This window comes from Xyrauchen texanus, chromosome 30 (genome assembly GCF_025860055.1).
Source record: "Xyrauchen texanus isolate HMW12.3.18 chromosome 30, RBS_HiC_50CHRs, whole genome shotgun sequence".
Lineage (NCBI taxonomy): Eukaryota > Metazoa > Chordata > Actinopteri > Cypriniformes > Catostomidae > Xyrauchen > Xyrauchen texanus.
Genome location: NC_068305.1, coordinates 13,941,340 through 13,958,294, shown reverse-complemented (window position 1 = coordinate 13,958,294; position 16,955 = coordinate 13,941,340). Strand labels below are relative to the sequence as shown.

Genomic DNA, 16,955 nt, shown 5'->3' with positions numbered 1-16,955 from the left:
GTCCCAGCTCAACATTCTTATGTGGTCTGTCGCATTCCTGGCATTCTGCACAGGACAGTTGCTGGGCATTACCGAGAGTTCACTTCTCCATCCAGAAAACAAACGAGCTTGCTTCAATAGAATAATCTACATTATGGTGAAACAAACCAACATTTACATTTGAAAGTAGACAGGCAGAGTAGGTAGCTCGTTAAAAGCACGATAAGTAAGCGTAATATGCAGACCATAACAGCTTTTTTACACAAACCATATTATAACGACTCTCTGACAATCAGATTGTTTAAAAAGGCTATGTCCAAGGCACAATACACAAACAAGGCAAGTTAAAGTCTCACATCACATTCAGGTCACTAACACAGATTAATATTGATCATCTTTCTGAATTCACTGCCCAAACTTGGCAAAAGATGACATCATACCGGAACATCGGCACCTATCCATATAAGGCAAGAGAGCTGTCGGAAGATCTACGTCATCTGAACTAGTGGGCGTGTACATTACGGGAAGTGGAACTCCTCAGACTAATCTCTAAGACTGGCAGACCTTACGTGCACTTTTACTTTGAGAAAAGGTGGATTGATCTTTGACCAATTTGCTTAATCAAGTGCAAAAATGTAGTTAAGAATTTAACTACAAATATTTTAGTTACAACTGAATATATCATATAATTTACAGTATTAACAGTAGCCATTACAAAGTAATTTATACTGGTATTAACAATCCTAAATGTCTTTTACAAATGCAGTCAGTGTTCTTTTTAAGGTGAATGATGTTATAAGCCTACAATCAATAGAAATCATAAAAGAATGAGAATGAAAAGAATGGGATCTGAATAGGATAACAATAAAACAAGAACATGGCAAAAATAAAATGTACAAAATATACAAATACTAGAAAATTATAAGCTCTTCGTGTCCTTATACCACATATGGCATTCAAAATTTAAGTATAAATACTTAATTGTAAGTACAAACAAATTTTAGCCTTTAGACTTAAAAATTAAAACAATTAATGCCAAGTATATTTTAAAGGCAAATAATAACACTATTTAACAGTACATATTTATTTAAATATATAAAGACCCACAATTGAAATGTTCAGAGCTTTGTATTTTAGAAATGTTAATTAAAATAGCAAGTGACTGAGTGAGTGTTTTTAAATTTACAATAACAAAAAAAAGTTAACTAAAAGTAACAAATACAGTTATTGAAAATAATATGACCTTAAACAAAACTAAAAATGAGTATTTTGTCTCAAAAGAAACTTGTTAATTTCAGGGATTCTCATTAGCTACATACATTTTAAATCAACCTTTATACCCCACATGCAAAGGTCTAACGGAACAGGACATTTTTGACAAACAGGTGATTGGGAAAGTACTGTGGTAGTTTTTGTTGCTGTTTAGTGTCCTGGAAGAACATAAAATCAATGGAGCTTTTAACCCCCTTTTACCCTACAGTTTTTACTAAATGGCAAAGATAATTTTAAAAAGCGACGGATATCTGATAATACCAGGTGTCAAGACAAATCTGTAAGGGCTGTTCTAATACTGTAAACTCATACACAAAGGACAGTGCCTGTCATGGTTACAGTAGCCATGTAGCAGATTTCATGTACTATTAGATAAGGCAGGAAATCTAAACAGAAAAAAGTGACCATTCAATTGCAACAGGTACAACAAAAACATATCAAATCTCCGTACAAATGCGCCTTTCATTGTTTTATGGTTTAAAGCATGTTAATAGTTTATTTCGAGGAGGCATTTTTAAAAGTTTCAAAATGTAATGTTCATTTTTACCATTGTTTACGCAATATCTTGTTGCTAAGAGACTATTTGTTCTTAGTGATAAGTAACAAAGTAGAGAACATTCAATTCACGTTCCAACATTTTAGCTGCCTACAGAAGCTTGCAGCTTTCCTTTAGAGCTTGGGACCATATTAAATCCATAGCCAGACATTCAGAGGATGACATGGGTTCAACCAGCTTTACCAATCCCTATGCGATTGAGGTGATTCGGACAAAGAAAAATGAGCTGGTTAGTGGAATTTCCAATCCAGAGGATTTGCTGGACCTCCTCATTGCAAATGGAGTTCTTCAACCTGACAGTCGATCCCTGATGTCTAGCATCACAGCACGAGAGGAGAAGAACTCCAGGATGTTAAACATCTTGATCTCAAGAGGAGAGCGTGCCTGCCGCATCTTCTTCTACCCTTGTCTAAAAAAAGTGGAACCTGACCTTTATCAGCACATGAGAACTTATGTGGGTGGGGTTAATGAGGGCATTAAAGATGCCCGGAGGCAGCTAATTGGATATCTGCTGGAGAAAGACAAGCAAGGTCTTGTTAAATACTCAAAACCAAACCGAGAACTCAACCCTGAGAGAAGTCATCCGAAGGCTATAACGAATGAGGCAACGTCTTCCATTGAATCTCCCCCCCATATCCCCAAACCTGTAAATGATCATGATGCCATCCTCAAAGGTGTATCCACAGGTGATCTCTATCTGCTGCAGGACCTTATCAAAGATATGGATGTCAATGGTGCTCACTCTTCAGGTGATACCCTTCTACACTCTGCTGCTGAATACGGCAAAGAGGCCATTGTATACTTTCTTCTCAGACAGGGGGCAAAACTGACCTTAAAGGACAGGGAGGGCCGTACTGCCCTACACAGAGCTTCAGAAAGGGGACACACTGCTGTTGCTCTGGCCCTTGCAAAAGCTGGGGCTGATATCCATGCTAAAGACCAAGCTTCAAAGACTCCCATGCATCTGGCTGCACAAAAAGGACATGAGAGAACGGTCAAAGCTTTAGTGCATGAGGAGAAGAAAAACGTCCAGAATCAGACAACGGTTCTACACATGGCTGCCATACAGGACGACGCAACATTGGCAGAGGCTCTTCTGCGTAATGGAGCTTTAGTAGATACAAGAGATAGCCTAAGGAAGACGGCACTCTATCACGCAGTTAGCCACGGAAATGAGAAAACCACTGCTGTGTTGTTGAAGGCTGGAGCCCAGGTGGATTCTGTGATCGTGGATGCTGCCTTTGAGCTTAACAGGAAGTCAGTGTTGTCTCTGTTTTTGCAGTATGTCCAGAAATCTATGTCTCAGAATGACATAAACTCAGCTCTTTTTAAAGCGGTACAGAGGAACTCTGACAGGGTTGTAGCTGCGCTTGTTGATCATGGTGCAGATGTTAATAGTTGTAATGAGTTTGGATACACACCTATGCTTCTAGCCGCAGAGCTGGGAAACATAGAGACCTTCAAAGTGCTGGTCGCAAAAAAGGCCAGACTGGACGAGAGACTGCCAAACCAGATCTCTGGTCTTCACCTGGCTATTCAGAGTGGCAGCTTGCAAATAGCTCAGGTAAATGGCAGCTTGGCAGTAGAATGCAAATGGATTCCTCCACAGCATTTCTACTGCTAAATTAAGTAGATCTTATAAACAAATATTTTATCATATTTTACCCTCAGAGAGCCAAGCATTGATATTGATGATGTTTTTTTTTTCTTCTCCTCCTTGAAAGTGTTTTTAGGAAACAACTGGTTATAAAATGTAGGATTTTTATGCATATTTTGTTTTATAAAATAGCAAAATTGCAACTCTGGGCATTTGGACGTTTTGAATTCACAACATAATTCAACACACAAAAGAAAAAAATGTCATAAGCAGAAAGACTAAATTCATGAACAGTTTAGATTTTTGACTGTTTAAAACTAAAGAGGATTAATTGATTAGATATTTACTAGTATAATGTAAGTAATAAAAAGGAGCATTTCTACATCATGTAGTATTTTTACTATACCATGAGTTTTCTTTTATATATATATATATATATATATATATATATATATATATATATAATCAAACGGTACAGAAAACAGCTGAAAATTATTTGGAATAGGTCATCTAAAACATTTCATCACTAATGCCTAGCATTGCATTTTTGCTACAATTATAAAAACATTTTTACATTCAATTAATTTCAGATTACAGTTACTGATTTTTTATTAAGTAAATTACTCTTAAGTACACAACATGAGTTACACATATTTCAAAAATAATGTTTATGTAGAATACATTTGAAATATTAATTATGTTGGTCTGTCTGTCTGCTGAATTGTCATTCTAAGGGAGAAAAATGTGGTGATGAATGTATGGCTTAAAGTTGTAGTTCATACAAATATGAAAATTCTGTCATCATTTACTCACCCTCATGCCATCCCAGATATGTTTGACTTTTTTTCTTCAGAAGAATGAAGAAAGAAAGAAGTTTTTTTTTTTTTTAGACGAATATTTTAGCTCTGTTGGTCAGTACAATGCAAGCAAACGGGTGCCGAAATGTTGACACTCCAAAAAGCACATAAAGGCATCATAAAAGTAATCCATACCATTCCAGTGTTTTAATCCATATTTTCAGAAGTGATGTGATAGGTGTGGGTGAGAAACATAAATATTTAAGTTCTTTTTGTTAGAAATTCTTCTCTCCCTGCCCAGTAGGGGGCGATATGAATGAATAATGTGAATCACCAAAAAGACAAGAAGAAGAATGTGAAAGATAAAGTGAAGATTGACAGAGAATTAATAGTTAAAAATATAGTTAAATATTGATCTGTTTCTCACCCAAACCTATCATATTACTTCTGAAGATATGGATTTAACCACTGGAGTCTTATGGGTTACTTTTATGCTGACTTACGTGAGTCTTGGAATTTAAAAATGTTGGCACCCATTTACTTGCATTGTATGGACCAAAAAAGTTGAGAAATTCTTCTAAAAATCTTCATTTGAGTTCAGCAGATGAAAGAAAGTCAAACACATCTAGGATGGCATGAGGGGGAGTAAATGATGAGATAATTTTAATTTTTGGGTGAACTATTCCTTTAAGTGTGACAATGAACAAGTCGGACATACACTCACCTAAAGGATTATTAGGAACACCTGTTCAATTTCTCACTAATGCATTAGCTAATCAACCAATCACATGGCAGTTGCTTCAATGCATTTAGGGGTGTGGTCCTGGTCAAGACAATCTCCTGAACTCCAAACTGAATGTCAGAATGGGAAAGAAAGGTGATTTAAGCAATTTTGAGCGTGGCATGGTTGTTGGTGCCAGACGGGCCGGTCTGAGTATTTCACAATCTGCTCAGTTACTGGGATTTTCACGCACAACCATTTTCTAGGGTTTACAAAGAATGGTGTGAAAAGGGAAAAACATCCAATATGCGGCAGTCCTGTGGGCGAAAATGCCTTGTTGATGTTAGAGGTCAGAGGAGAATCGGCCGACTGATTCAAGCTGATAGAAGAGCAACTTTGCCTGAAATAACCACTCGTTACAACCGAGGTATGCAGCAAAGCATTTGTGAAGCCACAACACGCACAACCTTGAGGCGGATGGGCTACAACAGCAGAAGACCCCACCGGGTACCACTCATCTCCACTACAAATAGGAAAAAGAGGCTACAATTTGCAAGAGCTCACCAAAATTGGACAGTTGAAGACTGGAAAAATGTTGCCTGGTCTGATGAGTCTCGATTTCTGTTGAGACATTCAGATGGTAGAGTCAGAATTTGGCGTAAACATAATGAGAACAAGGATCCATCATGCCTTGTTACCACTGTGCAGGCTGGTGGTGGTGGTGTAATGGTGTGGGGGATGTTTTCTTGGCACACTTTAGGCCCCTTAGTGCCAATTGGGCATCGTTTAAATGCCACGGCCTACCTGAGCATTGTTTCTGACCATGTCCATCCCTTTATGGCCATCATGTACCCATCCTCTGATGGCTACTTCCAGCAGGATAATGCACACAAAGCTCGAATCATTTCAAATTGGTTTCTTGAACATGACAATGAGTTTACTGTACTAAAATGGCCCCCACAGTCACCAGATCTCAACCCAATAGAGCATCTTTGGGATGTGGTGGAACGGGAGCTTCGTGCCCTGGATGTGCATCCCACAAATCTCCATCAACTGCAAGATGCTATCCTATCAATATGGGCCAACATTTCTAAAGAATGCTTTCAGCACCTTGTTGAATAAATGCCACGTAGAATTAAGGCAGTTCTGAAGGCGAAAGAGGGTCAAACACAGTATTAGTATGGTGTTCCTAATAATCCTTTAGGTGAGTGTATATAGATATTATTTTGAATTCCTTGGCTAAAAAATCTAAAACTTTTCTGTATAAAAGTAACTTAAAACTAAAGTAATTAGTTTATTAGTTAATTATAAGTAGCATATATGATTTCAATTTTAGGTAAGTAATTAGTAATTTGTTGTGGATTACTTAAAAAATATATATAATTTGTATATCACACTATTTATTGTTTTTTAGAGCTAGTAATCAAATCTAAATAATATTTATAGCAGACAATTACAATAATAAGATGGCCTTAGATCTGAATGCTATAATACAGACATCACTGCACAAGAAATGTCAAGTGTCACTTTTAAATGTCACTTTTAGGTACCTTTTAGGTCATACTTATTTTAAAAGCTGTGAAATCTTCTATTTAACTCCAGATATTACTGGATAAGGGCATAGACCCCAATATCAATGGCCCTAAGGACCAGACCCCTCTGCATCTAAGTGCATCACATAACCAGCCAGCTTTGATGGCGCTTTTGCTGCGTATGGGGGCTCAAATTAACTCTGTCACCCAGGATGGGCTCACCGCCCTGCACTTTGCAAGCCAGAGTGGCAACACAGAAGCTGTCACCCAACTTCTGGAGAGCAAGGCTGACATTCATGTCAAAGACAAACAGGGAAGATCAGCCCTGCACTGGGCAGCTTCACATGGTGGGGTGGGCATCATACAGCTGCTGATCGCAGCTGGGAGTGATGCCAGTGTGACTGAGAAAGAGAAAAAGACTCCGCTACACCTAGCTGCAATGGAAGGACACACGGAGGCAGTTTCAGCCCTGCTGGCCAGTAAAGCAAAAGTTAGAGCAAAGGACATGGATGGCTTTTCCCCACTGCATTACGCTGCTAGAAACGGGAAGGAGAGAACAGCCACTGTTCTTCTTGCATCTGCTAAGAGCAAGAATGTAGATGATAAGAATGTGTGGAGGAGGACTCCTCTACATTTAGCCGCAGAGCATGGGCACGAGCTGCTGGTGGATCTTCTACTGGAGAAGGGTGCCAAGATCAACGCCCTGGATAACAATAAAGATACTTCGTTGCACTGCGCATGTCGTGCTGGACATGTGGGAGCAGTGCTGAGACTGGTGAACTGGATGCAGGGAGAGCGAGCGAACCTACAGACAAAAAATAATGTGAATAAAACGGCCCTCCAAGTAGCAGAGGCAGGAGATACACAGGCCCACCAGAACATAAGCACCCTGTTAAAGAAGAAGATGTTCATTGTTAAATAAAAATCACTAAACAGGTAGAACGCCTATGGGATAACATGTTTACAGGTTGTATGTATTTCTTTGAATTTAATTCTACTGAATATTACTATTCAGCATCTCGTACGCTACATCAATTTAAATTCAATTCAAATTCAGGAATCCAATTTTTTTTAAAACATGCTGAATGTTGTAGAACCCTGCTACTAATAAACAATGTTACCATGCTGTTTTAAAATGACTATACAAAGTAGATGTCTGAAACTCCAGCTCAGAAATGTATTTTACTTTGAACATTTTACTTTGTAGTTTGTACAACTCTTTATTGTAGTAATGTATATTTAACATTGATCCTAATAAAGCATATAACAATTAATGTTTTTTCCACCAGGTGTCAATCAAACACAGCATTTGGGAAGCTTTGGGTTCCGTTCGTGTAAAAAACGGGAAAATAAATGCAATTGTCAAGATTAGGTGAACACGGAGCTGTAGATGAGCTGATAGTTTATATGTGAATATTTATAAAACTGACATAAATGTTTATAACCTGATATAAACAAGTCCTTCAGCCCTTATATGGGGTTAAAGGGATATTCCGGGTCCAATACAAGTTAAGCTTATTCAGCATTTGTAGCATACAGTTGATTACTAAAAAAGTTAATTTCGACTCGCCTTTCATTAAATAAATGAAAGCAAAAATTAAGGTTACAGTGAGGCACTTACAACGATAATTTTTGTTGTATTAACATTGTGCCACAAATGCTGTTAGCTTAATTTGTATTGAACCCGGACGTAGATTGCAAATACCATGTCACGTGACTCCTTGTTGCCGGAAGAGCGAGTGGAATGGCGAGGAACGAAGAGAAGCAGTTGGGAAGATTGAATCGACTTTGGCTTCAGAAAGAGAGAGAGGGTAAGAGAACCAGTCTTAGTGGTTATTAAAAAGTGAACTGATCCTAAAATGAAACGACAGAAAATACGATTGCTATAAATGTCCTTTTGTAAGGCGTTTTGTGAGTCGTCCTGATACAGCATTCTCTGCCTAAATTGATATTAGAGAAAAAAATAATACTCTCCCGTCTGTTGCTTCTTTTTCCAGAGGGTCGTATTAAAGATGTCCACGAACCAAGGCCAAAACTTGTGAGAAGATGTCTTATTGTTTCAATGAGTCAGCTCGCTACAAATATCCACCTTTTGTTAATGGTTTGAATTTTTTTATTTTTTTTTACCTGCAGGCAACGTTAAATTCGGTGGCAGCGCTGAAGAAGTGGATCCCCAGCATCAAGAGTGAAATCGAGTATTATCTACAGGTACTGCTGTTCATGCACACTGTCAACAAAATCAAATAAGAAGGAAGATGGTACAATCTGCCGGTGAATACACTATTGAGCCGTTTAACGAAACAAGAGTTACTGAAGTGCAGTGCACGAATGTTGCTACAAATGCTGTTTATTAACGCGTCAGTGACACCAAAGTCTTTCTAGCAAGTCAGTTCACTGTCGGCCATCTTTGGATCGCTCTCGGTAAACCATTTCCAGTCATGACAGTGCAGCTCCTATCTGCTTGAATGGAGATAGACCAGAATCTCCAAAACAGTTCGTCAAGATTACGATCAAATAACATATTTCAAATTTCAGCAATAAAATGATAATATTGGAATTATATATTATGCTTCTTTACCTCATTTTACGTCAAAACGCGCAATTTTTCCCGGATTGTATAGCTAATGTGCATGCGCGTTCTTGAGTTGATTGACAGGCTATGTCTGCATCTAAAAGGTGCACTTTTAGCTGTAAGGCGGGACTTTCTTTCTACATCCGTTAACCTTTGGGCGCTAGAGCTTCTTGGTTAGGTGTTCCAATGTATGTATGTATATATATGCATACACAAACGTAGTGCACATCTAAATACAAATCTGTTATATACAGTACAATGGAATTTATTGGCAGAAGAGGTTGGATGTGTTGGATAAGTATAAAAAAGACTAGACTGTGAATTGCACATAATTATTGCTCAATGTGGCAGTTTTAACTGTTCATGAGATGGATAGCCTGAGGGAAAAACTGCTCCTGTGCCTGAAGGTTCTGGTGCTCAGAGCTCTGCAGCGTTGGCCAGAAGGCAACAGTTCAAAAAGGTAGTGGGCAGGGTGAGTGGGGTCCAGAGTGATTTTTCCAGCCTTTTTCCTCACTCTGGAAGTGTATAGTTCTTGAAAGGAGGGCAGAGGGCAACCAATAATCCTCTCAGCAGTCCGAACGGTCCTCTATAGTCTTCTGATGTCTGATTTTGTCGCTGAAACAAACCAGACAGTTATTGAAGTGCTTAGGACAGACTCAATGACTGCTGAGTAGAACTGGATCAGCAGTGCCTGTGGAAGGTTGAACTTCCTCAACTGATGAAGGAAGAACAAACTCTGCTGGGCATTGTGGGTCTCCCACTTCAGGTCCTGTGAGATGGTAGTGCCCAGGAACCTGAATGACTCCACTGCTGCCACAGAGCTGTTTAGAATGGTGAGGGGGGACAGTGTTGGGATGTACCTCCTAAAGTCAACATTCATCTCCACTGTTTTGAGCGTGTTCAGCTCCACGTTGTTTTGACTGAACCAGACAACCAGTTGTTTAACCTCCCTTCTGTATGCAGACTCATCATCATCTCGGATGAGGCCGATGGCAATGGTGTCATCTGCAAACTTCAGGAGCTTGACAGAAGGGGTCCTTGGCGATGCAGTCATTGGTGTAGAGGGAGGAGAGCACACATCCCTGGGGGGCACCAGTGCTGATCGAACAGGTGCTGGATGTGAATTTCCCCTGTCTCACTAGTTGCTGCCTGTCCGTCAGAAAGCTGGTAATCCACTGACAGATTGATGTGGGAAGACATATAGATTCTTTGGGACAGGAATGATGATTGAGCGTTTGAAGCGGCATGGGATTTCACACTGCTCCAGTGATCTATTGAAAATCAGTGTGAAGATGGGGGCAGCTGGTTAGCACAGGATCTATGACACGCAGGTGAAAAGTGTGCTTTCCTTGTCTTTTATTTTAGCAAGACATGACAGACTTCCTCTTCACATATCTTCAGTGCAGGTTCAGTAGCAGGAGGAGGGAGGAGGGGGGTTGCAGGAGGTGTTGATGTTTGTGAAGTGAACGTCAGAGCGGGTGTGGTGTGTGAGATTGGGCCTTTCAAATCTAAAGAATAGGAGCACTCTACACCGAGGTAGCCAACCCGGCACCATCAAGATCGTCATCAACACATTTGATACAATGGTATGATGAAAAATAATTGTTCTATGTTCAGTTTATTACACACCATTTTGATGATTGATGAAATTGATTCAACTTTCAAACATGAAACGGAAACAGAATTTAGAAAAAATAAATAAAACTGATTTCATAGGGTGCTTAAAAACGTGCAGTGTTCACTTAAATGAGAAACTCTTAAAGGAAGCATGCTTTAATTTATTATTTACTTTTATACATAAATAAGGGTGTTTAATAGCAAATTCCTTTTTTTTATTGAAATTGATAGTGAGAATAGAATAGGGGACTCACTTTGTTATTATGTGGCCTTAACTACTGTGTACATAATCATTTGATACAATGTACTTATTATGTACATACATATTGTTGCATTGTAATTACATTTGTAGTTACATTGTTAACTTTACCCCAAAACTTAATCCTAACCCTACCCATACCTCAACCTCAGTAGCAGCAAATATGGGCATTTAGCAGAACATGTAGTTACACAGTAAACTATGTATTTATTGTTAGTACATAGTAGTTAAGGCAACCTAATATAAAGTGTGACCAAACAGGTTCTTCAGCTAATAACACTGTTGCAAATGAAAATGTACAAAGGTAAATCAAAAACAATCATCTGCTAAATGAATAAATGTAAGAATGCATCTGTGTTTAGACTAAATGGTACAAGCAAACAGTCTAATAAATAAAGCTAACAAATAAGCAAACATGATAATGTACATTCAGAAATAAATTGTGTTTCATATTACAGGGTTTCCACTTTTGACCAGAGAATTTCCATGACTTATCCAGTCATTTGTGATCATTGAATAAGTATTTTTGAAATAATTTATAAGGAGCAGTTTCTATCCAATGAAATATTTTAGAGCTGAGCATAACTAGAACAAAAATATATTCACTATAGTATATTCTCTGACATTTTGATCATATTTTAAGATTATATATTTGTATGTTTTTTTATTCATTTATTCAATCAGAGACAATACACATTCATTCATGTCATGTCTATGTAAATGTGCCAGATTAAGCTAAATTAGCTCATTTTCATCTGCTGTCTCTGGGCAGGGTGATGTTAAAAAGGAATTCTTATTCATTTCCATAGAAACATTAGTTCAGCCTAAAATTACAGTTCTGTAATTTAAGTCATTCTAAACCTGAATAACTTACTTTATTCCATGGAAAACTAAAGGAGATTTTAGGTAAAATGTGAGGAACTGACTGGCTCGGTCACCTTTTAGTTTCATTGTATGGAAAAGAGATGCAATGTAAGTTAAAGGTGACTGAGGCTATTGGTCCCTTATACAGGTCATATGGGTTTGGAACAATATATGGGTGAGTAAATGATGACAGATTTGTCATTTTGGGGCGAACAATTCCTTCAATTTCCAGGCCTGGATATCAAAACTATAAAAGTCCCAGACATTTCAAATCTTCCAAAAGTTTTGGAACTCTGATATTAGTATCTGTATGTCCTGTTATATTTGTGCATCTGTATTTAACAGCAGTCGCAGTTGTCTCACTACCCAGAGAGGAAGATAAATGAGTTCCATCTGCATATTGAGGAGCTCGAGAGAGAATACAAACGTTACCTGAAAAAGCTGCGCTCCCTGGACCCCACCTGCAAACACACACCTTGGAAACCCCGAGCATACACCAAGAAGAGACAGGAACCAATCATCAATCAAAACACTAGTCAGTTGCCTTATTAATATTTCTTCATAGTCAGTTTTTGAATGCCATTCTGTTTTAAGGCACCTACTGAGAGTCCTTTGAAAGAAAAAAGGGTTTCTTACTCCACTACATTTGTAATACCAGTACTGCTCATTTATAACAAGATTTTATAGACAAACACAGACAAAAAAACAATATCAAAATAGTTGACCTCATTCTACATCAATACATGAAAATGAAAAAGAAAAACACTTAAATGGATAGTTCACCCAAAAATTAAAATTATCTCATCATTTACTCCCCCTCATGCCATCCCAGATGTGTATGACTCCCTTTCTTCTGCTGAACACAAATGAAGATTTTTAAAAAATATTTCAGATCTGTTGGTCCATACAATGCAAGTGAATGGGTGCCAAAATTTTAAAACTCCAAAATGAACATAAAGGGAGCATAAAAGTAATCCATAAGACTCCAGTGTTTAAATCCATGTGTTCAGACACAATATGATAGGTGTGGGTGAGAAACAGATCAATATTTAAGTCACTTTTTTATCAAAAATTCTAATCCCTGCACAGTATGGGGCAATATGCAAGAAGGATGTAAATCACCAAAAACAGAAGTAGGAGAATGTTAAAGTAGAGATTGGCTGAGCAGGGAGGATAATTTATAGTAAAAAGGACTTAAAAATGTATCTGTTTCTCACCCACACCGATCAGATTATTTCAGAAGATTTGGATTCAACCACTGGAGTCATCTGGAGTACATTTATGTGGATTTTGGAGCTTCAAAATTTTGGCACCCATACTTTTAAAGTATTTTAATTTTGCATTTGATAATCAAATCAACATTGTTCTGTCTCTCTTTTTTTTAGCCCAAAAACTGTGCCTCTTTACCTCCAGCGACCATAGCAGAGAAGATGAGGATGTTAATGTTTGCGCAGGCCCAGAGGCAGCAGGAAATCAAACATCCCTGACTCAAGTACAAGAACTACACACGCCGTCGACTCACATCACCACCCAAACCACTGATCCCCCAAACCAGGACCTTCCACTGTGCTTTGATCAGTCCCGGCTGGCTGTGGCCGTAGCCAGTTCACATGTGGCTCTGGCCGGGCAGCAGCAGGACACTGGCACACTGGCACGAGTGCTGCTCAATGGTCTGCCCAATCTTTCCAGCCTCCCACTAGTTCAGAAAGCAGCAAAAGAAGCAACAAGTCAGTCTTCCAATGCTGGCACAGACCCGAGTAAAACTGAACATGTACTGGGACTCGGCTGCTACTCGTCCTCTTCAGATGAGGAGATCTAGTTGACTTGAATTTGAAATTTTATTCTGCTCATTAATTGATATAGATGCTTAGTTGAAAATTAGTTCATCCAAAAGTGAAAAATCTGTCATCGTTTGCTTCTCATTAAGTCATCACCTGCCTGTATGACTTTCTTTCCTCAGTGGAACACAACATTTTGAATGTTCTAGCATTGTACTGGATGTTTTTCCAGTTAAAATGAATGGGTACTGAGGCTTTAAAGCTTAAAAAAAGAACACAAAAGTATCATAAAACTGGTCCATTCGATTTGTGCTATATTCCAAGTCTTCTGAAGTTATGCGATGACAGAATTTAAAGTTGATGTTTTTTACATTTGTTTATTCTGTTATCCATAGTGCTGCAGACAAATTACATTTTTGAAATTCAAACTGTATTTAAAATGTTTTCAGGTTTGGTGCATGAAATTTGAATGCTGTACATTACATATATGTTTATGCTCTTGTCTTAACCTAGTTTTAATCCATCTCTGACTGTGAATGTTAGAGTCTCTGCTGAGCTGTGGTTAGAGCAGAACTCTGAATAAGACATTACTGATTACTTAATAAAATAGTAGGAACAGTTATCAGTTACATAAGTGTATATAAAGAGACAATTTCAGTATGGGTGTTGAGACAAACCCCAAAGTTTCAGATTGACATATATTCAAGTCTGCTATGTAGGAAAAGGGTTACACCACAACAGCTCTGATTAATATGACTGCAACGCTATAAAGTCACAGTATTTACAGAGATCCTGAGTCAGCGAGAGAGAGACAAAATATGTGTGTTCACTAAAAAGGTATGCAATTTTTCCAACAGTTTGGTAACAGAACTGGGGCTTTGTGCAGCGCTGCAGCCCACAGTTCGACCCCAAAACCCCTCATGACTACATCAGCAATGAGATTTTCTTAGCATGCAACACTTCTGGGAAACTGAACGGACTACTTTTACAAAGCAACAGTGGTGGATGAGATGAGTCTTATTCATTCAGGGTCTGTGTGTATGTGTGACATCTAGCAACTTTGGTTACATTTGATTATTCGGCAGAGAGGATTTCTGTGAGGTGAGGCAGGGAAACCTGCCGTTTGATGCAGCTGATGTAGCTACAATAGACGTCAGTTGTCAATGAAGCAAATATTTCCTATGCGGAATTTACAATGAAAGGTTTTTGGTTTTGTTATCTGTTACATTCCGATGCCCTAGAAAATGCTAAGCTTGTTGTATTATTTGCTAAATTTCCCACAATACTCATGTAATAATTGGATATGACATAAGTGTGTCATAAATTACACTTGCATTATATTTTATGTTATATATATATATATGTATATGTATATATATATATATATATATGTATATATATATATATATATATATATATATATATATGTATATATGAATATATTAGGGCTATTGATGTAGAATATTCATTTAGTGTGATTATATAAAAAAGTAATCCTTACCCATACCCAAATTCTGTAATAAAAGTACATATTTGGATTATTTTCAAACCATCATAGCGATTTAAGCTTAAAGTACATGTAATTACATGTTTTTATAAGCGAAGTCAGCAGGGGGCAGTCGGCGCACCTCAACAGACCTCACAAGCAGTGCAGCCACATAATGAGAGCCAGGATGCGTTTTACAGCAGGGGATTTAAGATTTAATAATATTATTTTTAAGTTGAGCTTGTAATACTGAAAACAAGTGAAATGCTCCAAAAGCATCCATCTGAGGCATATGTACATTAGGCCTGAAACGATTAGTCAACGTTATCGACAACGTCGACAATAAAAAATGGCCAACAAAAATTTTCGTTGTTGAATAGTCTTTTGATCTCATTTAACATAACGTGATGACACTATAAACTTTCCAAACCGCTTCAGGTGATGTATATCACGGTATTATAATGGAAAATGCTAAATAAGGCAATACAGAAATAATTGTTAGTTGCAGACAATATAATGAAAAAAATAGTGCATCATGGGAAGGCATCATGTGAGAACAGGTGTCTGTGTCAACTGCAGGTTTAAGTTCAATGATTATATTATCTTTATTTTGGGGGCTTTCCTCAGCAAATGGGTATACATTTAAATTTTTACATTCAGCAGTCACTTTTATACAAAACAACTTACAAATGAGGAATATATTGCGCTATTGTGACTGTCCTCATGTATACGTATGTGTGTATATATATATATTATGTTGGTGTATTATATATATACCTGGATGGCTTACCCAATATATCAACATAACATCAAATGACACTTATAGCCATAACACACTGCATTTATATACCTACATTTAATATGGTTATGTCTCATTTGATATTATGGCAGAATATTAGGTAAGCTGACCTGTTGTAACTTTTGCCTGTGGTCACATGATTGTGATGACTATGTACAATCTTGATGCAAATAAAATTATCATAAAAGAAATCATAAATGATCAATGCAGTTAATTATATATTAACTTTTATTTGTTAAACACTTTAGTCTAAACCATTTCTGCTTTGGTACAGATAATAAATGAACTTTATGGAAGTAGAAAACCATTTCCATACACTTTCTGATCTGATTTCTGAGTGGAAATATGTTGTATTAATTCAAGTGAACAACAGATTGTGCTAGTTTTTAACACATTCCAGATGCAAATCTAGACTTTATCATACGAAACAAAAATCTTTGGCTGGATTGGTTAGTTGTGGGTAGAAAATGTAACACCAAACAAACATAAAAAAGTGCATTTATGTTAACCAAACAAATCAAACTTTTCCAACATTTAATGAAAATTCTTCGCAATTACCGACATTCACACCATCAGCACATATCATCAACATGTTCCATTTTTGTAATTTTTTAAGCGTCTTTGCACAGATGGTTGATCAGATGGAAACCCACAAGTGTACACCAGTGACGAAAAGGTAGCCTACATGTACCCAAGGGCCCCAAAAGTTGGAAAGTGGAACTAATACTGTAGTAGGTACTGTCTGTATTATGCATTGATTTCGATACATTTCAAAGGTATTTCTCATGAACAGCATGTGCATTATTGATAGGTTATAAACCATTGAGAAAAGGTTATATGAAAGCCAGGCTAAGCCGCCGATGACAAAGCAGAATTTTCCAGGAAGGCCTGGTGGCAGATTACATAGAAGAAGGTGTGTTGCAGGGTGAGGGGTTAAAGTGATGCCTTTTCTGCCTCGCTTGGTTTTAACCACACTGCTCACTAAACTCTCAAAGCCCTTGCCATGCTCATGCAGACCCTGAGAATGCAGGCTGCAAGATCGAATGAGCCACACATATAACACTCTGACAGACTGTTTCATGTGGTGGCTTCTGGTTGTTAGCTGTATGAGAGATTGGGCTCCATG

The 16,955-nt window shown here is 37.8% G+C and overlaps 2 protein-coding genes across 2 annotated transcripts; both read left to right on the top strand.

Annotated features, from left to right (window-relative positions):
• The first annotated feature begins 1,970 nt into the window (after positions 1-1,970).
• Positions 1,971-7,578, top strand: caiap (CARD- and ANK-containing Inflammasome Adaptor Protein). Its single transcript, XM_052098194.1, has 2 exons — positions 1,971-3,371; positions 6,525-7,578. The coding sequence occupies exons 1-2, from the start codon at positions 1,971-1,973 to the stop codon at positions 7,374-7,376; spliced, it is 2,253 nt and encodes a 750-aa protein (XP_051954154.1). The 3' UTR covers positions 7,377-7,578.
• A 520-nt stretch (positions 7,579-8,098) lies between these two features.
• Positions 8,099-15,994, top strand: si:dkey-86e18.1 (uncharacterized protein LOC557342 homolog). Its single transcript, XM_052098221.1, has 5 exons — positions 8,099-8,265; positions 8,452-8,492; positions 8,588-8,662; positions 12,112-12,301; positions 13,152-15,994. Exons 1-5 carry the CDS (start codon positions 8,199-8,201, stop codon positions 13,583-13,585), a joined length of 807 nt encoding a protein of 268 aa, XP_051954181.1. The 5' UTR covers positions 8,099-8,198; the 3' UTR covers positions 13,586-15,994.
• Positions 15,995-16,955: the final 961 nt, after the last annotated feature.

Bases quoted from the DNA above. Each gene is read 5' to 3' on its own strand.
- caiap (XM_052098194.1), top strand. From the start codon at position 1,971: ATGGGTTCAACCAGCTTTACCAATCCCTATGCGATTGAGGTGATTCGG. The intron at 3,372-6,524 runs GTAAATGGCAGC...ATTTAACTCCAG, and splicing joins GCAGCTTGCAAATAGCTCAG to ATATTACTGGATAAGGGCAT.
- si:dkey-86e18.1 (XM_052098221.1), top strand. From the start codon at position 8,199: ATGGCGAGGAACGAAGAGAAGCAGTTGGGAAGATTGAATCGACTTTGG. The intron at 8,266-8,451 runs GTAAGAGAACCA...TTCTTTTTCCAG, and splicing joins GCTTCAGAAAGAGAGAGAGG to AGGGTCGTATTAAAGATGTC. The intron at 12,302-13,151 runs GTCAGTTGCCTT...TCTTTTTTTTAG, and splicing joins AATCATCAATCAAAACACTA to CCCAAAAACTGTGCCTCTTT.